The sequence below is a fragment of the Odocoileus virginianus genome, chromosome 17 (genome assembly GCF_023699985.2).
Source record: "Odocoileus virginianus isolate 20LAN1187 ecotype Illinois chromosome 17, Ovbor_1.2, whole genome shotgun sequence".
NCBI classification, from domain to species: domain Eukaryota; kingdom Metazoa; phylum Chordata; class Mammalia; order Artiodactyla; family Cervidae; genus Odocoileus; species Odocoileus virginianus.
In genome coordinates this window covers 59,608,393-59,631,781 of record NC_069690.1, presented here as the reverse complement: position 1 = coordinate 59,631,781, position 23,389 = coordinate 59,608,393, and the positions used below count along the sequence as shown (strand labels likewise).

The 23,389-nt window shown below is 55.2% G+C and overlaps 1 protein-coding gene across 1 annotated transcript in view; it reads right to left on the bottom strand.

The window, feature by feature from the left end:
- Positions 1–23,389, bottom strand: part of PRKCA (protein kinase C alpha) — a 290,952-nt gene that overhangs the window by 33,974 nt on the left and 233,589 nt on the right. The window contains exons 6-11 of the mRNA XM_070480134.1: positions 16,899–17,055; positions 15,735–15,869; positions 15,393–15,489; positions 3,492–3,629; positions 2,148–2,321; positions 152–243 (exon numbers count right to left, since the gene is read on the bottom strand). Of these exons, the coding sequence (XP_070336235.1) occupies positions 152–243; positions 2,148–2,321; positions 3,492–3,629; positions 15,393–15,489; positions 15,735–15,869; positions 16,899–17,055 (793 nt within the window). The remainder of the gene's footprint in view (positions 1–151; positions 244–2,147; positions 2,322–3,491; positions 3,630–15,392; positions 15,490–15,734; positions 15,870–16,898; positions 17,056–23,389) is intronic.

The following is a 23,389-nucleotide window of genomic DNA, read 5'->3' as shown; positions in this document are numbered from 1 at the left end:
AGGACGGAGAACGAACGTCTCCGCAGGACGCGCGCAGGCGGACCCTGCCCACCGTCCTGCCGCCGGGAGGTAACAGCGCTTCACCCCAAGCTGGGCGGAGCCCCACTGCCAGACCCCCGGCCGAGCTGAGAGCGCGTGACGAGCTACTCACACTGCCTGCGGCTCCTTGAACTTCCCGACCTGCTGGATGTGGTACATGAGGTCCCCGCCGTTGACGTACTCCATGACGAAGTAGAGCCGGTCCTGGGGGCCGAGGTTCGACCGGTGAGCGGGCTCCGCCGCGGCCGGCGGCCCCGCTCCAGCCCGCCGTCTGCTTTCTCGTTGGGGAAACATGGGCCGCGCCGGCACGTCTGCCCGGCGGAGCCCGTCACAGTTTTCTCCCCCCCAGTAAAGAATTAGTAAAAAGCCCTGTTGTGTGAGGACCTCGGGAAACAAAGTCACGACGTAACCCTGAGGCATCCGCTCCCAGGTGCCCCGTCCACCCCTCTGCTTACAGAAGCTCCCAATGACAGAAATGGCCTCCAAGCTTCCTCCGTGTTCTCCTACACATAATTCATTTCTAAGCTGGGGCTGGCGTGAAGAGTCCACACGGGCCAGTTCTTTAACCAGTGGTTGGCAGTGCAGTGATGGATGCGTCTGAGAGCAGACCTCCTGGGTCGGGGCTCGCACGCCTAGACCCCAGGGAGGTCTGCTGCAGGCGGGGCCGTCACTGGGGAGGCCGGTCGGTGTTCCTCCGCATCCACCTTCGCCCAAACGCTGTTTCTGACTTTCTCGCTGATACACTGCATGTTGGCCCGCGAAGCGCCCACATCAGAGAACTCAGTGAGTCCGCGCATTTGCAAGGACATTACACCGGGACGGATGGGGAGGTGGAGGGGGTTTAGGAGGGAGGTAACGGCGCAGCATAAGGTAAACGCTGGCCTCTGCTCTCTTGCAGAAAACAGCACCATTTCACAGAGGTTATTAAACGTTAAAGTGGTGCACAGGGTGGAAAAAAGGACGGAGCTGGAGCTAACAGCCAGGAAACGCCGCCGGGAGCCTCAATCTCTCGCTTTCCTGTTATGAACTTTAATTTCAATTTTATTTCTCCGCTTTGTAGCTTTCCAGAGCTTAATCAGCGTAACCAGGGTGACAGGATCCGGGCTGGGGCTTTTTCCTCTCCTTTCATATTGCTAGATTCTCTTCGGGACGCTACTGGGAGCTGCTCCTGCGAGCTGCTGGGAGACGGACCATCGCTCGGCTGCCCCCCGGTGGCCGGGACCGGCTCTGCGGCCCCACCATCCACCCAGGACTGCAGGCCGCCCTGTCATTCCAGTTACAGCTGCTGATCACCGGGTCACATGTTCAGGAAGGCAGCCGCGGAGGCGTAGCCGCCTCACTACGGTGCAGCATATAGTATACACATATATAAATATAAACATCTAAGTGTTTGTATTTCTTGTAGGTTACCTGCAAGCAACATGTCCCAGACTTGGCTGATTAGTGCTTTGGAAATTATTTTGTCCTCTCTTTAGTTAACCTGTATGACAGGGCTCTGCAAACCTTTTCTGTAAAGGGCCAGACAGGAAATATTTTAGGCTTTCTGTGTCTCTTAAAACTACTCAGCTGTGCCTTTGTAGTCTGAAAGCCCGCGATGCCAGGTTAGTGAAAGGGCAGGCTATGTTCCAAGAAGACCATTTATGGACCTTGAAATCATCTAATTTTCTTGTGTTACAAAATAATATTCTTTTTATAAAGCCTCTCTTAGAGCTCAGGGACCATCCATACAAACAAGCCAGACTGCCACCCCTGCATGTGCATTACCCAAGAACATCCTCTTCCAGGACATGGGTCTCCTGACGCTCTGATGCCAATTTGGCAGCTGGACCAGGACTTAACGAGCCAGGACTGTGAGTTACCGTTTTGTATCTCTGAGCCTTAACACAGTGCCTGGTGTGTGTTAAGAAAACCTTTGATAGCAGCATTCACAGAATCAAATGGAATTAATGCCAAGTCTGTAGGTAGCGGACGCCCTGAATTCCCCAGTGGTACCCACTCTGCTCGGGAGAGGAGGATGGGGGCTGATGTCTTCTCCCGGGAGGAAGGCAGGGGGCGGCGGTGCAAGGACCCAGTGGGGGGGGTGGGCGGGCAGGCCCCAGGGCCCTTACCACTGTCTGGAAGCAGGAGTGCAGCTGCGTCAGGAATGGCGGCTTGTCGAGCAGGGCCAACACCCGCTTCTCCACCATGGTGCACTCCACGTCATCATCCTGGATGACCACGTCCTTCTTCAGGATTTTGATGGCGTACAGCTCCTCGGTCCCCTTCCGGTCGGCCAGCATCACCTGCAGGCAGACGGAGGGCAACCTGAACCCCCGGGCACACAGCACGGGGTGCTGGGAACTGTGTGTGCAGACCTGTCAAATTTTTTTTAAGATATTTTTTTTGATGTGGCTCATTTTTAAAGTCTTTATTGAATCTATTACAATATTGCTTTTCTATTTTCTGCTTTTGGTTTTTTGGCCAAGAGGCATGTGGGATCTTAGTTCCCTGACCAGGGATTGAACCTGCAGCCCCTACACTGGAAGGTGAAGTCTTAACCGCTGGAGCACCAGGCAAGTCCCAACAGATTCATCGATATAAATAAAGCTCCACTTCAGGTGCCGGTTCTCAAATATTGCACTTTGTGTATGTATGTGTTAGTTGTCAGTCGTGTCCAAATCTTTGCAACGTCATAGACTGCTGCACATTAAATTCCTCCAGCATACAGTTTGAGAAAGCTCTGGGAGATGGTGACGGACAGGGAAGCCTGGCGTGCTGGAGTCCACGGGGTCACAAAGAGTCGGACACGACTGAGCCAGGACTGGACTGAAAGCTTCTAGGCCACCAAGATGTACATGCTGTGTGGGCCGTTGCCACACGAGGGCGCCACCGCAGCCGCTGAAAATGATGCTTGACATCCTCCTCTGCATCAGCAGGTACTTCAGGAGCATCCTCATCTCGGGAGCATCCTCATCTCAGGAGCACCCTCATCCCAGGAGCACTCTCAGAGCAGATACCTGGCTGACTTTTACATGCTCCTCACAAGCCAGGAAGCCGGACCCAAATCCAAAAGAAAGCGGCATGATCGAAACCAGCCCCTGGATCTGCCATGAGATTTGGACTCAGAGAGGCAGACGCAGATACACAGGCTGGACACGGAGGAAACCTGGTCTGGTATCTCAACTATTACATTCATTTACTACAAGCCAACATTTAATTTTCAGCTGTGAAAATTATTCAGCCACCGTTGTGGGGCACTGACTCCATCCTGAAACCTTAAACGGTGACACAGGGGGCCCTGTCTAGCTTTTTGGGAAGGTCGCTTTTAATGCGATGAAGTGGGAAGCCCCTGAGAATGTGGCAGAACCAGGGGACATCTAAAAGGCTGCCCCAGAGTTCTCAGGGAGACTCGGACCGACCAGCCCCCACGTCCTCCACAGAAGCCCCGCCTGGCTCGGACATGGTCCACTCACCTTCCCAAAGCTGCCTTTGCCCAGCACCATGAGGAAGTTGAAGTCAGTGAGCTTCACTCTGTCCAGGTTGTTGGAAGGCTGTCTCCTGTCCTCGGAGGGACTGATGACTTTGTTGCCGGCAGGGCCAAGCTTGGCTTTCTAAACAATAACACACATGTGAAAACAGTCAGCCATTTCCTCAGGGACAAAAGTGACAGGAAACTCTGTGACTAAGCTGGATGCCAATGCTGGGTGGTGGTGGGAGGGGAGACGGGTGAGGAAAGGAAGCCGGACCACGAGATGTCTGCTCCTACCTCCACCGCTGCACTCACCCCAAGGGCGACATTTGCAAAGGAGCGAGAAGCTGCCCTCACCCATCACAAGAGACACTTTGTATCTATAACTAACATAATAAAAGAAATAATAAAAGAAGTAAATGTAATAAACTGTGTACTGATTCTTTCCTTATTTGTAGATCCTCCAATCTAAGATTTGCAGAAACTTACACCCACAATAGAGGGAGAGTGTGTTCCCTGGAGGAAAACGCTTTCACAGCAGGCAATGGGGTGACTCACTGCTGCGCTAAAAGGCACAGGAGGGAGAACAAAGGTTTCTTTTTTGGGTAAAGAGTTGGACTCATGAAAAGTGGTGACCTGTAGGAGCATCTGGTTTCCCACGGAGCCCACAGTGCTCTCTGCACCCAGCAAGTCCTGGGTCATGACCTGTGAGTTACCCAGAGGGGTTTTACCCACTGGTCACTTGGTTAACACCGCGTAAGTTAACTTGGCTCCCAGGGAGATGGCAGGAGGTGAAGAAGCTTTCAGGAGATTTTGGGCACGACCAGACCACCGGGACTTCGGTGCTCTGCTCTTCAGGGGAATGTGGGATCTGACGTGTTTTCTTTAGTGGCTGAGAAGGCTCTCAAGGAATCGTCCACACCCCTTCTCTGAGCAGAAGCCTCCTTCATCCACAGCCACTGGGCAGGCTGCTGGCACCTGGCTCTGTGGGGCGGCCATGCCTTCTCAGGACGAGCCTCCACCCCTGTCCCCGCAGACCCAGCCCCAGAGCCGCACACGGCGCAAGGTCTGCACTAGCATTTTGGTTGAAGGAAGAACGAAGCGAAGCCTGACTGTGCTCATCACATGCTGGGCTGTTAGGTGACTCTTTTCTCTGATCAAAATAACCTTTTTTAGGGATTGTGGGCTTCTCAGGTGGCATGATCAGTAAAAGAACCCACCTGCCGATGCAGGAGACATGAGTTTGATCCCTGGGTCAGGAAGATCCCCTGGAGGAGGAAATGGCAACCCACTCCAGTATTCTCGCCTGGGCAGAGGAGCCTGGTGGGCTACAGTACATGGGGTTGCAAAGAGTTGGAAATGACTGAATGACTAAACAACAAAATATATATCATAGATGTTCGCAACATGCAGAGAGAGGAACCTGACAACAGAAGGGTCTTCCTAGTTCTGAGAGTCTGAAGACAGACAAGCCAACACTGATCAGGGTCAGACAAGTAATCGGGCATTTATTCTATAACTCTGTATCTGCAATAAAAATGTTCTGTGCCTGTCTCTGTGCATCTGAACGACCCTGACAACATAAGACTGATGGTGTTTGGTGCTGTTCCATCGACCAGGACACGGGGAGCAGAAAGAGCAAGGCCATGCAAAACCAAGGGCCCTGAACAGCAGCCTACTTCTAGGGCGACATATTCACCTGCACCCAGAGCAACACTATGAGAAATCAGCGGGTCTCCTATCACTTACACGTAACGCCACTTCTCAGGTGGTGCTAGTGGTAAAGAGTCCCACCTGCAATGCAGGAGATGTAAGAGACATGAGTTTGATCCCTGGGTCGGGAAGATCCCCTGGAGGAGGAAATGGCAACCCACTCCAGTGCTCTTGCCCGGAGAATCCCAGGGACAGATGAGCCTGGAGGGCTACAGTCCATGGCATTGCAAAGAGTCGGAGATAGCTGAAGTGACTTAGCACGCATAATAGGTAGCATAAGAAATTTGTGAATGAACAAGTGAAGTTGCGTGGCTGTGCTCCAATAAAACTTTATTTACAAAAACAGACAGCAGCCAGAATCTGGCCCGGGGGCTCTTGTCTGCCTCCTTTTGCCCCACATCACACAGGTTCTGAAATCATTCCTCCTCATCTGCAGCTGGATTTAAACACAGCCTCCCTCTGCCCTCACCAAGCTGGCAGAATGGCGACAGTTAAGAGCCTCAGATACACCTGAATTAAGTCCCTGCCGAGTCTCTTCCACGGCCAGCCAGCACAGGAAACAGCTGTCCAGCATCCAAACGGTGTAGTGAGTGAAGAGCTTATTTGGGAGAGCAAAAATTTATGGGAAACCACATGAGGTCATTTTCTTGATGAGAAATGTTTTTATGGACACGTCCACACCAGCTGTCTCTGCTGCTGAATCTGCCGGGCACTGGCAGGCCTCTGTTGTCATGGTAACTCAGCCACTCTCTCAGGAGACATGCAGACCTGTGATGCATTAGCACTCGGACCATTGTGGGAAATACGAAGTCCCTGTTTCTTCTGGACCCGAGTGTTCTTACCTTAGTACCAGCTGTGATGCTTTCCCGCAGGCAACCTGCTTTCCCCGTGTCCCAGATCCACGCACCGACGGCCGACACCCCCCGCAGGCCGGCTCAGTCCGGCGGTAATAGCGCACTGGTCCCGCCGCTCCAGAGGTCCTGGGATGGCCACTGGGTCTGTCCCACCCAGTGCCCGAGAGTCCAGCCTTCTGTGCCCAAGCTTCCGGGACCAGAAACTTCACTCTGTCCAAGTGTGTCCATCTGGAGAGAGCCCATCTTTCTCTCACCAGGGAGCTGAGGGCACATGTCTGCCCGATGCCCAGCTAACTGCAGCTCAAGGCCACAGCATGTCATTGGAAGAGGGTTTGGGGCACTTGGTAATTTTTTGAAACCTGTATCCTTTTCTAGAGGCTCAGCAGCGAAGAATCCACCTGCTAATGCAGGAGACGCTGTTCGATCCCTGGGTCGGGAAGATCCCCTGGAGGAGGGCATGGCAACCACTCCAGTGTTCTTGCCTGAAGAATCCCATGGACGGCGGAGCCTGGCGGGCACAGTCCACGGGGTCTCAGAGTCTGACATGACTCAGCGATTAAACAACAAGCCCTTTTCCTGCTAAAACGCTCCCTGTTGGGATCACCACGGTGCTGGCTTTGTAAGTCAGCCCTGGCAGGGTCACCGCCAAACGAACTCACACTGTCAACAGAGGAAATGAGTTTCCAGACTGCTGGCAATATTGCCTAGGAGTGGGGAGTTTTCTGTGCTAAGAAAGCAGAGTAGTATGAAGTGAGCTGGCCTCCTGCCAGAGGAGACTGCGTGAACCACTGGACCACGAGCATCTTCCCCAGGACCAAGACGAGTGCCGAGAGTCACAGGACACTCGGGAGTATCAAGCGGGAACCCTGTCTTCACGGCCAGCAGAAAGTACAGAGACACAGCGGGGCTCAGGGCTCTCTGCAGGCGCGGTGTTTGGGGAAATCTTTTAATTGCAAATCTTTACTGCCCTCTTGTGGCACTTATTTTCTGGACGGATTGCAATTTTTCTTTTTTTCTTTTTTAAATGTTATTTTTAAACATTTTTTGTTTTGTATTGAAGTACAGGTGATGAACAATGTTGTGACAGTTTCAGGTGGAGAGCAAAAGGACTCAGCCACACACACACATATCCACCCTGCCCCTCGCATCCAGGCTCTCCGTAAAACTGTTCCCCTGCAGTACAGTAGGTCCTTGTTAGTTATCCTTTTACACACAGCTTGGGGCAGGGGCGGCAGAGGATGAGATGGTCGGATCATTGCCGACTCAGTGGACATGAGTCTGAGCGAGCTCCAGGAGACACCGAAGGACAGGGAGGCCTGGCGCGCTGCCATTCACGGGGTTGCCAAGAGTTGGACGCGACTGAGCGGCCGAACAATGACAAGAGCGTTTCCCAGGTGGTGCTAGTGGTGAAGAATCCGCCTGCCCATACAGGAGACATAAGAGACGTGGGTTTGATCCCTGGATTGGGAAGATCCCCTGGAGGAGGAAATGGCCACCCGCTCCAGTACTCTTGCCTGGAGAGTCCCAGGGACAGAGGGGCCGGGAGGGCTGCAGTCCACGGGGTCGCAGAGTCGGACACGACTGGGCGGCCAAGCACACACACACATCCACCCGAACTCCCTGTGTCCTCCCTGCCCTTCCCAGCAGCAGCCACAAGTTCCATCTCTAAGTCTGTGAGTCTGTATCTGCTTTGTAAATTAGTTCGTTTATAGAATTTCTTCTTAGATTCTGCATCTAAGGGATGTCATACGCAATTTCTCCTTCTCCGTCTGACTTATTTCACTCACTGTGACAATGACCGACTGCGTTCTGACTGGACTCTTAGCCAGGTTTAGAAATACACCCAAGTTTACTAGAACAGCCCACAGAAGTGAAGTTCCTGTAAATACTGCAAAATGGCACAAACAAGATGCAAATGCTACCTTCCCGGCTCTGCCTTCAAGGAAGGTGACTCGTCCCTCGTGAGAGAGCCTGGCCTGTGCGCGGTGCCGGCAGGTGTGCAGACACCAGAGTGTGTCCTGGAATCGCCAAGGGCATGATTTCAGGAGACAAGCCCCAACCACTGCTAGCTGTCTCTGTGTCCTGACTCTCCCCAGACTCTGCAAACCACCGACGCCAGGGAGGCCATGAGCGCCGAGGGGGCCAGGAGCAGCCCCCGAGACCTGCTGTGTCTGGGAAATAATGGAACGATCGTCCCAAGAGGGCAGAATTCAGCAAAACGGCCACCCCCAGGGAAATTCAACTTGTGCTAAGTGATCACAGGGTGGGAGCTCCTGAAAACAAACAACGGAAACCCAGACCTTGGCTGGCAGTGAAGCTCAGATCCCGGAAAAGCTCCAGGCCTTCTCACCCTCCTCAGCGGCTGCAGGACAGGTGGGTGGGTGAGGGTCATCCCCACCCCTCCTGCACCCCGGGGAACCTGGGCAGAGGTTTGAAACCTGACGGGCGTGGAGGGAAAGAAAGACAAAAAAACATGATCCTTCCTCCAAGAGGCTGAATATGTTTGCTCAATTACTCAATTTAAATTTTTTCTAAAATGCCTCTAATTGACAGCGGCAAGCATTCTGAAAGCGGGGCCGACTGCAATTAAATTTAGCACAAAATTTCCATAATCGTTGATTTCACCCTATCTTCACTGAGCGTTTTTTAAATTGCACCAGTTTTCAAAAAGGAGGGATCTAATTATAGCTCAGCTGGGACACCTGCTTTCCAGCCCGGCTCAGCTGTGTGGTTCTGGGCTGTTTTCTGCACCGCCCCCCCGCCCCCAACCCTGCCCCGTGGTAACAGGCTGACGGGACTTGGGGGAAGCGTGGCTGGGAGGGCCAGCTGCGGCACTGCAGACCCCTCCCAGGCCTCAGTTTCTTCATCTGTCAAGTGGACTCAAACGCCCACTGCCGCCTGTGCGCGGAGCCCCCGTTCGCTCAGTAGCTGCCGCACGGCCGCAGCACCGGAAGAAGGGCCGTCCTCAGGGGCCGCAGAGAGGAGCAGGGGGACTCGGGGACCCCCGGGACAGCAGGTCCCCAGCCGCCTGCGGGGGATGCACTGCCCCGAGGAACTGGCCTTCGCCACACCTGTCAGACTTCTGAAACCTCAAAGAGTACTTTCTCTTCCCCATTTCCAGTCACCTGGGTCACTCATCTCTTGGAGCCCCTTCGGGGGACACACCTGTAGCGTCAGGGACATGTTCTGGAGACGAGAAACTGAACAACACCATTTGTTGGATGTTTTCTTCGGTGCGGTGTGTTTGAAAGACTGTCTGTTGATTCTAGTTTAGTGTAGGGAGTGAGATCTTTCCTTGCAAATTTTGTCCCCAGGTGTCTGAGCGTTTAAATTTTCCACTCGCTTCAGATATGAATATGCTGTAACTATCTCAGGCTGAGTTTAATTATTAACAAAAGCAGTCCACGGAGAACACAGCTGGTCTGTGGCCCCCTAACCCGCTCCTTCCAAAGACAGCGGTGTTGTCGCAAATGACAATAGACCAGATTTTTACAATAATTTACATGCAAGTTGCCAAGTTCCCTTGGATCCTTCGGGAACAGAATGGTTGATGAGGTTATAACAATTAAGTCACTTGGGAAGAAATGAGAAAAAACTGAAGCAGAGCGAGCGGTATTAAGCCAGGTGTGAAGACGATCAGAACCACTGGATGACTCGGCCTGTGGTCTTCCGGACCAGCGCACACCCTGCTGACTGCCCGTTGACAGAGGTGTGTCCTCAACCACAGTTCCCTGGGTCTGGAGGTGTGACCAGAAACACACACGAACAGAAACGAAGGAAAACATCAGTTTAAAGACACACCCCTCCCTCCTAGGCGCTGCCTTCCAGACTGGCCAGCAGGGGAGGCAGGGGGGGTCATGGTCACAGGCGGGGCCAGGGGGAGGGGGAGGGGGCAGCACTCAGGGCTCCCAGCCGCAGGCCTGGGGACCAGCCCTTCCCCCAACAGACTGTGTCAAACCAGGGGCCAAGACCTTCTCTCTTCCTCCTCCCCTCCTCCTCGCTCTTCCTTCCTTCCTCCCCCACTGTCTGTGCAGCGGGACATGGCTCACGGCAACAGCTCTGTGACACTCAGACCTTCATGGTTCCTTCTGCCTTCCGCCGACCCACAGGGTGGGCGCAGGGATGGCGGAACCCTGGTTAACCAAACATCTGCCTGGGAGCAGCCAGGTGCTGTTTACCCGCTAACTCGTGTCCAACTCCGTGTGGCCCCGTGGACTGTAGCTTGTCAGGCTGCTCTGTCCGTGGGGTTCTCCAGGCAAGATACTGGAGTGGGTTGCCATCTCCTCCTCCAGGGGATCTTCCTGACCCAGGAATCGAACTTGTGTCTCCTGCGGCTCCTGCACTGGCAGGCAGATTCTTTACCACTGAGCCACCTGGGAAGCCCTAATAGCCAGTTGCCAGTCGCTTTATACACAGAGAGCTGCTATTTGTAAATGAAAATAAAACCAAACCCACTGCCAAAACTGTGTGTAACACAATGTACTTCTTCTTGATAATTCAGAAGGCTCTTCAGTATCTTGAAGAGCCTAAGGTTACTGGCAAAAGACAAACCTGCTGAGCAGCTGACTGGCCGAGTTCTGGCTGACCAAATGCAAGGTGACCAGGACTTCTGTTCACCTTGAACTTCTCCCTAAAATGACCCATCATGATCAGATAACTTGACTTTTTCAAGTACCAGTGTGACCAAAACAAGTGAGACCATCTTAACAGAGAATTCTATGCAGGCAGCCATGGGATTAATTCTTCAAGTTGACACGGGGCGGTGGTGGGAGGTGGTCAGCTGCTGGGAGAAAATGTGAGGGGGCTGCTTCTCTGAGCCTAAAGTCTACAGCCTGCAAGGTGCACAACAGCCCTGTTCCTGAGCAGAGGGGAGACCAGAGACGAAAGGATGATGCTTTGTGTTCAGAAGGCTTTGCCCACTAAGACAGGATACTGGGCAGCGAGTGAATGTCACATCACTTTGACAGGTCTGGACCGACTGTCGTCTACTACATCTTATAATTATGGCCCTATACACCGGTAATTACAGATCTCCTTATAGTCATTCTCAGAACAGGCCATTTTATGCCAATCCCCAAAACCTCTATTTTAGACTAGAGATCTTAATCCACATCCAAGTTGAAGGGAACAAGAGAAACTAAACTGTCCTTACTGAGACCCTGGTGTTGGAATAACCACGGAGGAAATAGAAGCCTGAGTCTATCTCCTGCACCTTCCTGATGGAGCAGCACGTCTCTGCTTGAGTCCTTGAGGCACCGAGGTCTCCAGATTGGCTGAGATGCCTTGAGACGAACATGGCATGGCTTTAGAAGGGTCCTACCTCCCACCTCCACCTGGAATAGGAGGTGAAAATCCCCCAGCAGAGACGCTTCTATACAGTTGCCATGCAGTCACTGGGCAGTTATTCTGACTTAAATGGACCCAGAAAGAACTCTTATCTGTTTCAAGCTTGGATACAACAAAATAGCCCAAATTCCTTAAAAAAAAAAAAATCAAAGGAAAGGCTTCTGCAGTGACTCAGCCAGTCCCAGAGTCCGGAGGGAACCTGCCTGGCCCGCAGCCCGGGTCGGGGTGGGGGTCGGGAGGACGCGCTCCCCCTGCTCAAGGTGGACAAGGTCAGTGGAGGAGCCCAAACGTCAGGGAGCTGGTTTGCAATGACCCGCTGAAGACACACCAGCTGCTGGACTCACTGAGCTCCCGCTCCGAGGCTCCGTGACTGCATCTGTCGGTCTGACGACCTGGGAAGGGGCACGTCCGAGGCCCAGGTCTTCAGAGGAAAGGAGGCCTCATCCGTGGGAACAAAAGCCATCAACAGAAGGGAAGCCAAGCCCCAAGCTCCTGGCCTCAGGCTCCTGGGCCCTGTCTCGGGCCGCAGCCCCCAGGCCAATGCCTCGCCCCACACTGAGCGAACCACGCCTCCTCAGCAGTGAGGCCGGGCTGGCATCCCCAGGGCTGGAGGAAGAGCCACACCGGGGCCACAGTCAGCCACGCCCAGCTGGGTCAGCTGCGGGGTGGGGGCTGGGAGGAGGCCCACTTGCCTCCCGGGAGGTCAGGATGTTACCCGCATGCTGGGGAGTCAGGGGCAAGTTCCCAACACTGTTCGTGCTTGCGGTGTCCTTGGGAGCCAGGGTCCCGTCTGAAGTCCATCTTTTTTAAAAAAGAAATTTCACTTATCTCTGTCTGTGCTGGGTCTTTGCTTGAGGACTTTCTCTGGCTCCAGCGTGAGGGGCTGCTCCCCAGCTGTGGGGCTGGGTTCTCATTGTGGAGGCTTCTCCTGCTGCAGGGAACAGGCTCGAGGGCCCGGGGTCAGTAGCTGTGGCTCCCAGGCTCAGCTGCTCCGTGGCATGTGGGATCCTCCCGGACTGGGGATTGAACCCCGGTCCCCCCCACTGGCAGGTGGATTCTTAGCCACCGGGCCACCAGCGGAGCCCCCGTCTGATGCCTCTGTCCCCACAGGTGGTACTTGGCATTTCCAGCATGTACCAGCTGGAAATTTCCAGAATTCCCCCTTTCTGGGAAAGGAGCTGGTCCATCTCCAGGCGTGACCACGCTCATCGTGCGAGTCGGTTTGCTGGCCCAAGTGCTCGAGGCGCCTGGCTGTGTAAGCGAAGCAGACCCTGGGCTGCAGAGAGACTCGGCCCTGACAGCTTCCCTTGTCAGACACGAGCTCAGGCACCCTCCCTGGATGTGGGCAAGTGACCGGCAGATGTGGCTGCCCCGTGGGGCCTGAAGTTTAGATTCCAAAGCCTTCACAGCAGGACCCGAGGTTCCTCTCCGGATGCACGCGGAGGGGACACACGGACAGGTGTGCGCAGCAGGGGGCACAGGGGACGCCGGGGCCGTTTAAAGGGCTGGAGGGTGATGTGAGGTTGGGGGGGTGACGAGCCTGAGGCACAGGGAGGGCCTTTACCACAGAGCACAGGCAAGCTCTGAGATGGGTGTAGACCATGGCACGCTCCTGAAAACATGCTGCCATACGGTCACATAAGAGCATGCACTCCCCGCCACCCAGAATAGTAGAAACTCTGTGCAGCGTCCTTCAGAGTCTGCCCTGGAGTCTGCTCTGCTGAGGAGCAGTGTTAATCCCTGCTGCTGATGCTCAGACAGAGGTGAGAAAATGATTTCCAACACCGAACCTCATCCCATTTCAATCTAAGGCTCTGCCTCTAAGAGCTGACGCACAAAGAGGAAAACAAAATCTCTTTTCACCGAAGTGCATTTTATAGATTTACCCCACCCTTAATACCACACAGCTCAGAAAGTAATTAAGGAAGCCATTTGGGGGGGAAAAACCGAGTCCACATTGAGGCACATAGATTTTCTGTTTTCTGTCCAAAAGGTCACCTGAAAGTACTCAGGTTTCCATGGTAACACTGGCAAGCCTGATCAAATCAACACACAGCTACACTTTGTCGGGGGTCTCCAATGAACCATTTTTTTTTCCCATCTGAAGAATATCCTGAACTAACTAAAGTCTTCAAAGACAATGGAGGCTTTTGTAAAATCCAATTTCAACAACAGTAAACAGAAGAATGCCTGCTTTCTTTCCACAGACAACCTAGCAACTGAGTCTCAAGTGCAGTGATTTAAATGTCTTAACTCTCATCATAACTGGGTCACATTTTGTTAATCAGTAACAAGGATAATCTCAAAATGTTTCCCCAGGATAAGTAACAGCCGACACACCTGTGATCCTCAGGCATCTGCAGTCTTTGGGGTGATCCTGCAAGTGGTGTGCGGACCTCTACCACAGACCCGCAGAGCACCCTCCAGGCCCGGTCCTCCACACTCCTGAGGGCATCCAGGCCCTGCCCGCAGTGTCTGCCGTCAACAGCCTCTGAACCAAATGTCAGTGATCAGTGGGACCATAAAGAAGGCTGAACCCAGAAGAACTGATGCTTTCGAGCTGTGGTGTTGGAGAAGACTCTTGAGAGTCCCTTGGACTGCAAGGAGATCCAACCAGTCAGGCCTAAAGGAGATCAACCCTGAATATTCATTGGAAGGACTGATGCTGAAGCTGAAACTCCAATATTTTGGCCATCTGATATGAACAGCTGACTCACTGGAAAAGGCCCTGATGCTGGGAAAGATTGAGGACAGGAGGAGAAGGGGATGACAGAGGATGAGATGGTTGGAAGGCATCAGCGACTCAATGGACATGAGTTTGAGCAAACTCCGGGAGAGAGTGGAGGACAAGGAGGCCTGGTGCGCTGTAGTCCACGGGGTCGCAAAGAGTCGGACACGACTGAGCGACTGAACGACGACGACGACATCAGCGACAAAGCACTGTGAGCGTTTGTGTTTTACATCCTCCGGAACCCACTCTAACTGGCAGGTATGCCTTACGCTCCTATGGGACGGGATGTATTTGGGAGAAGAAACAAGCCCAGGAGGAGGGACCCAAGGGCACCGACCGTGCAGGGCCTCTGCCCGCGTGTGTGCGCACCTGAACTTCTTCAGGGCTTGGGAACCGCCCGAGGAGGGGGAAGCTTCACAAGGTGATGAATCAGGTATGTGTATGAGTACTCGGTCACTCAGTTGTTCTGACTCTTTGTGACCCTATGGACTGCAGCCCGCCAGGCCCCTCTGTCCATGGGATTCTCCAGGCAAGAACACTGGAGTGGGCTGCAGTGCCCTCCTCCAGGGGATCTTCCTGACCCAGGGATCAAACCCGTCTCCTGCACTGCAGGCGGAATCTTTACCGTCTGAGCCCCCGGGGAAGCCCCCGTGAGCCTGGTGCAGAGACACAATCAGCTACTACATGGGTCCTTCGAACGACCAACACACAGGTGATTGGAGAAATGGCAAGAGGTGGCAAGCTGTGATGTGGAGCGTAAGGCAGGTGCGTGGAGCAGAAACTGCATTAAGAGCTGAGACGGCGGGTGAGGAGAGAGAAGAGGGGAGGAGGAGGGAAGCGAGGGAGGAAGAGGTGACACCACCGGGGCAGAAGGGGGGTGCACACCCGGGTGGGGAGAAAGAGCCCCCCTTCCTAGAGGTCTGCAGAGAAAAGGAAGATGCTGGCCCGACAGTCACACCCGAGGACTCTGCCGCCTGGAGAAGCCTAGGACCTGCCCTTCTCCCCACTGATGCCAGACCGACTCCTAGCAGGAAGCAACCCCCCACTGCAGAGCTGTTTCTGATATCTAAGGATTACAGTCCGAGTGTCAACAGGCTGTGAAGCAAGGTGATGATGATGCAACATTTATGCCTTTAGATGTGGACAAAGATTAACATTTAAATGACTTTTGCCTTCCAGCCCAGTGACCGCAAAAATCTGGCCCTTCCTGGAGTGAAACTTTCTGAACAGAAGGGTGGTTCACTCACGCAGCTCGTCTCACCTCGAATTTCTGCCTGAGCTCCACGTTGCCTTCCTCGTCGCCTTCGGGGATCGGCACGTTGTAGTACTCACCCTCCTCTTGGTTCAGCAGCTTGTACCTTCAGAGACATGGGGCGAAGGAGGGTGAGACCATGCTGACACCACAGGGTTCAACACCACCCCCACCTCCAGGCTCCAGTCCAGCTGGTTCTGAAATGCATTTACTGGGGAGCCAGGACCCAGGAAACTGCACACGCAATGGTCCCTCTGGAATGAAGCCAGCTCATCTCCTGAATCTCTGAAAGCGCTAATGTTTTCAGACAATTAACTTTTGGCTCACACAGACACACTCAGCCTTCCTCACCATCCGCTGGCCGGCATCTTCATCAGCTCCGAGACCCCAAAGGAAAGGGACCCCATGAAGTCATTCCGTGTGGTTCGATCCCAGTCCCAGATCTCCACGGATAGTCGCCGGTCTTTATCAGAAGGTTTTAATTTGCTGTGAAAGAACACACACACGGATACTGGGTTATCTTTACTGTGGTTTAAGGGACAATATCACATGCTCGAGATCTGAATCTGAGATTAAAAAAATTGTATATTCAATTCTCTTCCTGTGGTTCTCCATCATCAACAAAGTGCCAGCCCCTCGGCAACCAAAGCTCTAGACAAGGGGTTAGCAAACCAGGAGCCACGGCCAAGTCAGGCCCACTGCTTGTGTTTGTAAATAAAGTTTTATTGAAACAGTCATGGCCATTTGTCTGGACACATTTGGCTATGGCAGCTCTGAATCTAGAATAGTACCTGCAACGGAGACTGGATGACCCATAGGGTCTAAACTATTTACCATCCAGCCCTTCCCAGAGCAAAGCTGGACAGCCTCTGATCTTTACCCTAGACAGCTATGTCTGGGTGTGCACAGATCAGTTGCTTCCTGCATTCTCATCCGCAGAGAGGGCACCTTGCTTGCGCTCAGCTGCACTCAGAGCTTTCTTGCTTGTGACTTACTCATTCCTCCACTCCCCAACCTTTCTCCCCTTCCATCTCTGTCTCCAAAATCTTTGCACTCCTTTCAGGCCCACACTAAATGTCACCTTCCCCAGGAAGTCTTTCCTGCTTAGATGTAAAGATAACCTTCCCATTTCAGTGGCAATATCAGCTTTGATGGTTACCCACTTCTTTCATGTTTTAAAAACTACTGTTTAAACTCTTACCTACAACCTCCTCTAACCCCCGCCACACACACACACACAAACGGAAGTCCACCAAGAGGACTTGATCTTATATTTGTAATGTAAGAGAACTTTTGGTACAGGAGTTACTGAGGGTAACTTGGGGCATCGTGTATAAGTCTTGGTAAACTGAGTCTCTATCCATCAACCAAAGGTGACCACAGCTACGTCTCTAGCAGCCGTGGGAGAAGAGCTTAGCGAGGAATCGATGTTTGAAGACGTTTATAATAAGCCCAGTTTATCACTGTTCATAGTGTGAAGGAGAAAACACACCAGGAAGAGGGGGTTCAACTCACAACGTGAAGGACTCGTTCCACTGGGGATTCAGCGTGGAGCGGATGGTTTTGGTCTTTTGTTTGCTCTCATTCTTGGGGTCAGGAATAAGCTTCAGCTTCACGTAAGGATCTGAAAGCCCATTTGGATCCATAGGGATTAGGTTTTTCGCGTCTCGTACTGCGAAGAGAGAAGCAGCAAGATCCAAGGTCACAAAAGGAGAACAGACCCACTTGCTGAGTGTCCTGCATCAGGACCCGGCCGACAGACAGACGACCCGACGGTGTTGAAGCGGGGGGCAGGAGCCTCTGACCCTCACCGTGAGAGAAGCTGCCCGCTGCCACTGCCCACCGCAGGCAGTGGGGCGCGGGGGCCCAGCCGTCAGGCCTGGAGACTCAGCACTGGCCTGGTCCAGCAACATCAGTGATAGCGGGGTCGCTGCCCAAACCCAGCGAAGCATAATCTGCATCCTAACCCCCTCGCCGCCACCACCCCCAGCCGGGAGAGCCGGTCCGCCTTCCGTCTGAGCAGCCAGCCGACCAGCCCCCACATGGCGGCACCGGAACCCCGACAGTCGTCTCTTTCCTTTGTAGAGGCTGGTGGCTTCTAACCCGCCGAGCATTAGAATCGCATCGGAGCAGGGCTGACTCGGGGGGAAGACGCAGAAGCCTTCCCCAAGACCCTGGGTGGCCCCGGTGCCCATTCTAGATGGAGAAGCAAACGGAAACTAAAGTGGAGAAAAGGCCGCGGCGCCCACAGAGGGGCAGCTCCGCGCTGCAGCTGGTGGAGGCTCCAGCCGGGGAGGGCTGACGCCAACTCCTGTCAATCATCTGCCAGAAGGGGCCGCGGCCACGCCCACCAGCACCCGGGGCCGTCCTCACTCTCCTCCCCAGCGGGCGGAAAGCTCTGCGGCCCCTAGTCAGCCGGACGCCACGGGGACTGCTGCACCTGGGTTAGCGCCTCTCACAGCGCGGCCCCTGGACGGCGGCCGCGGCATCGCCGACCGAGTCAGAACCGGGCGGAGGCGGGGGGCTTCCGGGTGGGTCTGTGGGAAGCTGGCAAGATCCACTGCTCCAGCCCATCAGGACAGACTGCCAGCTTAGTCTGACTGTCAAATGAGGAATTCAGAAGAATTTCAGCAGATGGTGCTAGTGCTGGCGGGGGACGGTGCAGGAGGGGGCAGGTGAAAGGGGGTAAAGACACTGGGTGTTCGGGTAGGGCCCTGAGGGCAGAGGTCACAGACAGGCGCTCCTCGGGCACCTGGGGACCCGCCAAGGGCTGGCACCGTCCTTGCCCGGAAGCCTTAGCACAGGAAGGCGACAGTGCGCCCGTGTCCCAGTGTCCGAGGGCCAGCGGGCCGGCCCAGGGTGACTGTCCCAGTGTCCGAGGGGCAGCGGGCCGGCCCAGGGTGACTGTCCCAGTGTCCGAGGGGCAGGGGGCTGGCCCAGGGTATCTGTCCTAGTGTCCGAGGGCCAGCGGGCCGGCCCAGGGTGACTGTGTCCCAGTGTCCGAGGGGCAGCGGGCCGGCCCAGGGTGACCAGAGCAGCCGGCCGTGTGTTCCTCATACATCACTGACTCCCTCCAAGGACTTTCCCATAAAACAGCACCTAACCTCACGCAGCTAGGAGTGGAGAGGACAGAAGCAGGCGCCCAGGATTGGCCGCCCTGTGACCCGCTTCCCAGACGGGCTTCCGTCCTGTAACCCCAGCGCTGGGAAATGCAGTTCATAAGCTGCTGCTTCTTCCTCTAGATCAGCCAGCGGGGGCATATTTCCAGCGGCACAGGACGGCTGGAGAAGGAAATGGAGTCATGCACATACAGTGCCTCCTACTGCTGGCGGCTTGGAAATGGCAGAGAAGAAAAGAGAGCAGGTCGTGAGCACGCACGATGCCCTGGACGCAGAGTCCCAGCCTCATCCCACCGCCCGAGCTCCATGGTTTTCAGTGAGACAGGAGGTGTCCAGGGGCCCTGACCACCGGAGAAGCACGACCCGGGTTTTTAAGCACAACGCAGAAGGTGTACTCTCCTAAAACAGCAACCCGAGCATCACAAGAGATGACAAACTCCGGCTTTAAAATGAAGCTCTCCCATGGAGAACGGGACAGGCCGAAGGGCTTACTCCACCCGACCAAGAGATGTGAGTGAGGTGGTCTTGGGGTGCGATTCTAAAATCGTTCAGTGGTTGGGGTGTTCTGGTTGCCAAGTGGTCTCTATGGCAGGGCCTCTGGGACCAGCTGACATCGGCCTAAGAAGCGACAGGCTGGTGCCTGGACCCCATGAGACGACACGTCTCCAAGACCCGGGCCTGACAGCATCCGGTCCTCCTGGCCCAGGAGGCCACGGGTGCTGAGCCCACGCATGCGCCAGAGTGATGCTTCGTGTGCAGACGCTAATTCCAGGAGAAATGGCACCAGGAAAATGCAGGGAGAAGAGACAGCTGCCGTGGGCGAACGGTGAGTGGGGAAACTGTGCTCGAAGGCAGAGATGTTTTAAGATCACAAAAACAAATCCTGGAACAAGGGTAAAAGACATTCAACAAAATAGCGTGACGCGCATCCACACGGTGTTCGGTTCACCCGATAATGCTTGAAATGTCCCTCGTGTGCACCACGAGGGCCTGGTGGGAGGGTGGGCTGTATTTCCATTTTCTTTTCTTTTTTTTTTAGCCCAATAAGCATCCACTAGTCTCATGCTGGAGAAACAGTGACTGGAGTGAGAGGGGAGGTTTTGTCCATAAGATGTGGAGGCCAAATTAAGGCCCTCTGGCGAGGCAGGCTCCTCCAACCCCCCCACCGCACACACACACAATGAGTGGCGTGTGGGGAAGAACGTCCTGCCTTGGAGGCGGGGAGGGATGACCTCCAGCTTCCCCGGCTCCCACGATCAGGATGCAGGCATCCCTGTCTTATGGGTCCAGGAGATCAGCTTCCTGTGGCTGCTGGGACACATGACTACAAATTCGGTGGCTTAAAATAACAGTGATTTATTCTCACGGGTCTGGAGGCCAATGTCAGTGTCACCAGGACAGAATCAAGGTGTTGGAAAACCTGCTGTACGTCAGAGGGAACTCTGCTCAGTGCCGTGTGCAGCCTGGGTGGGAAGGGGTTTGGGGGAGAATGGACGCACATATATGGATGGCTGAGTCCCTGCACTGTGCATCTGAAACCATCACATTGTTAATTGGCTATGCCCCAATACAGAATGGATTTGGTGTCAAAAAAATAAAAATAAAATTGAACAAAAACTCAAGGAGCTGGAAGGACCACATTTTGGCTGGAGGCTCCAGGGAAGAACCTGCCCCAGCGTCTCGCAGCCTCTGGCGGCCACGTCGCTCCAGCCTCTGCTCAGCCCGCAGGCTGCCTCTCCTGGGTGTCAGGCCCCCCGCCACACCTCTCTCATCAGTACGCCTGTGATGGGACTGAGGGCCCACCTGGTGTTAACCTGGAACATCCGCCCTCCTCCGGATTCTTCCCTTCAGCACGTCGGCCAAGACAAGACAACTCAGAGGTCCAGGGGCTCGGCCCTCGCGGCCCCAGTGGGGCTCCCCGCACGGGTGGGAGGACACCGTGTCCCTGGGGCCCGTCCCTGCTGCTCTGTTAGCTCCTCCGACGATGCTGGGAGTGGGGCTCCCCGCACGGGCGGGAGGACACCGTGTCCCCGAGGCCCATCCCTGCTGCTGCGTTAGCTCCTCTGACGATGCTGGGAGTGGGGCTCCCCGCACGGGCAGGAGGACACCGTGTCCCTGGGGCCCGTCCCTGCTGCTCCACCAGCTCCTCTGACGATGCTGGGAGTGGGGCTCCCCGCACGGGCGGGAGGACACCGTGTCCCCGGGGCCCATCCCTGCTGCTCCATCAGCTCCTCTGATGATGCTGGGAGTGGGGCTCCCCGCACGGGCGGGAGGACACCGTGTCCCCGGGGCCCATCCCTGCTGCTCCGTTAGCTCCTCTGACGATGCTGGGAGTGGGGGAGCACGTCCTGGGCGGGGGTGTCTGCTCCAGGAGCCAGAACTCCCGCAAGCGCAGTGGGGGCAGGGAGGGGCGGACACAGGCCGCTTCCGGAATAGGAGGGTTCACCCAGCGTCCCTGGCAGGAGACGCTGCAGGGGCGGCCAAGCTGTGTGGCAGTGGGCACCGCGCCCAGGGGGTGGGCTCTGAGTCAAGCCTCTCCAGCCATCAGAGACGAGCCCTGGCCAGTGTGGGGGTTGCAGGAGGGGTGGCCAGGTGAGCTCGAGGCTGGGAAGGGTCAGAATCAGCCAGGCCCCAGGCCGGCCGGTGGCTCAGATGGTCACCCTGGAGGCAGGGCCTGGGCGGCCTCGAAGGGCACCAGGCTGGGCACAGAAGGCAAAGCCTGGCTCCCCCCCAGCGCCCACAGGTGTCCACACTGCCGGGTGACATGGCCCCTGAGGGCGCTCTGGGCAGAGCCCTCTCCTCTTTAAGTCGCAAGCTCCTGGGGCACAGGCCTACAGTTTCTATGACAACCTTTGGGCACCTGTGGGCCCCAGGCTGTGTGCCTTTAGCACCCGGCCCTCAAGGACGGAGGGACCCTCCTTTCTCCATGCCCTTCAGGACCAGCGTCTACGCAGGAGGGAGCATCCCCCTGCGGGTGGGCAGGGGTCTAGGGCGGCCCCCGCGATGGGCAGCGAGAACCGTCCAGGGCAGCTCCTGGACGGGAGGCCTCCGAGGGGAGGGCTGCCCATCGGGCCCCCAGTTCTCCGTGAGTGTGTGGGCACCCCAAGGGGCCAGGCTCGATCTGGCGGAAGGAGCGATGGAGCCAGAGGTGGCAGGGAGCCGAGGACGGGGGCTCCCAGGTCCGGTCACCAGCACAGCTGACCGAGGAGACGCTAAGTCACATCACTGTGACTTTAGAACACAGAGAATTTCTGAGGCGTGAGTGACATCGCATTTGGAGGCTCCCAACCTAGAGACGAGGGCAACGGCCTGTGTGCTCTGTCACTGAAACTTTCTGTCTCGGCACTGGCCTGGCCTCCGACGCTCAGCCCCCACTGGGGAGCCCCGCTCTGATGCTGCTGGTTCTGCACCCCTGCTGCCAAACGCAGCTCGTGACACAAGCTCGAGAAGTGCGTCCTGACCCCCAAGCCTCCACGTCCCTCCACCTGTCTGGGTTCACCCTGCCCTGTCCGTGGGCCAGCGGGGGCCTGCCCCTTCCCCATCCCTCCCAGGGCTGCAGCCTGGACCTTGGCGCCAGACCCATTGTCTCCAACCTCCCCTCCCCGCCCGCCAGCCCATTGGAGCTTCCAGTGTAGAGACTCGGGGCAGGGGCAGCTCCAGGCCCCACCTGGTGGGGCGTCTCCCCGCACCTGGTCCAGACCTGCGGGAGACCCAGAGATCCTCTGAGCTGAGAAGCTGCAGCCGACTGCAGAGCTGGTGAACGCCGTGTCTCCGGCTGCAGTTCATAAACCATCCATTCGGAGGGCCTCTCGGACAAGGAAAAGCCTCACAGGCCTTCTCGGTGGAGAATAAAGCCGGGTCCAAGGCAGGCGGTATGTTTTAGAAAACGCTGATGCTCGGAAGGGAGGTCACTGAGCCCACAGAGGTTTGAAGGACACGACACAGCCTCAGCTCTCAGGGGAAGGGAGCCGGAGAGGAGCCCTCTCGCTTCGGAAAGGGACGTCCCATACATCACTTCTCTGGATTCCGGGAATTAAATGCAAGGTGGCATCAGCCACAAGGAGCGACTTTTGACTGAGTGACGATGGACGAGGGCTCTGAGAACACCCTGGGCCCCTGGTGCTGCCTCTCTGCTCCGTCTGATCTGATTACATGTGTTGTCTGCTGACACAGTCTGTGTTGAAACCTCCAGAATTTTGGATTTGATCTCCTCCATGTCCTGTAGCTCAGTGGTAAAAGAACCTGCCTGCAATGCAGGAGCCGCAGAAGACCTGAGTTTGATCTCTGGGTTGGAAAGATCTCCTGGAGGAGGAAATGGCACCCCACTCCAGTATTCTTGCCTAGAGAATCCTGTGGAGAGAGGATCCTGGTGGGCTACAGTCCATCGGGTTGCTTCAGACACGACTGAAGCCACTTAGTCACATGCACATGTTAAGAATATGTGACCCATAAATTTCATCATCTTTGCTTCCTTGATGGCCAAAGCCAAGGCAAGGAAAATAAGCTGCAGGAAAGTCCACCTGCTCAGCCCTCCCCACCCCGCTCCAGACCCAGCACCTACTCACTGAACGCTCTGTCTCACTGGTGAGGCCCACACTTCGATGATAAGAATGTAATTTCTGTCCCAGGAAATCCAGTGCCGCCCACAGACCAGAAAAAACCTGAGTCAGCAACTCTACCACCAAAATCCCATAAACCAATGAAAGAGAACTTACAAGAATTTGGTCTGAGATGAGAAAAAGCAACTTTTGGTCCTTGGACAAGAATCATAAATATTTCACTACTTTTTCTCTTCCAGTTAGTGGAAAATAACTATTTCTATTAAAGTTCTATAACCTTAAAGTTGCAAGAGGAAACGGAATCTGGTTGTTGGAGAAATAATATTTT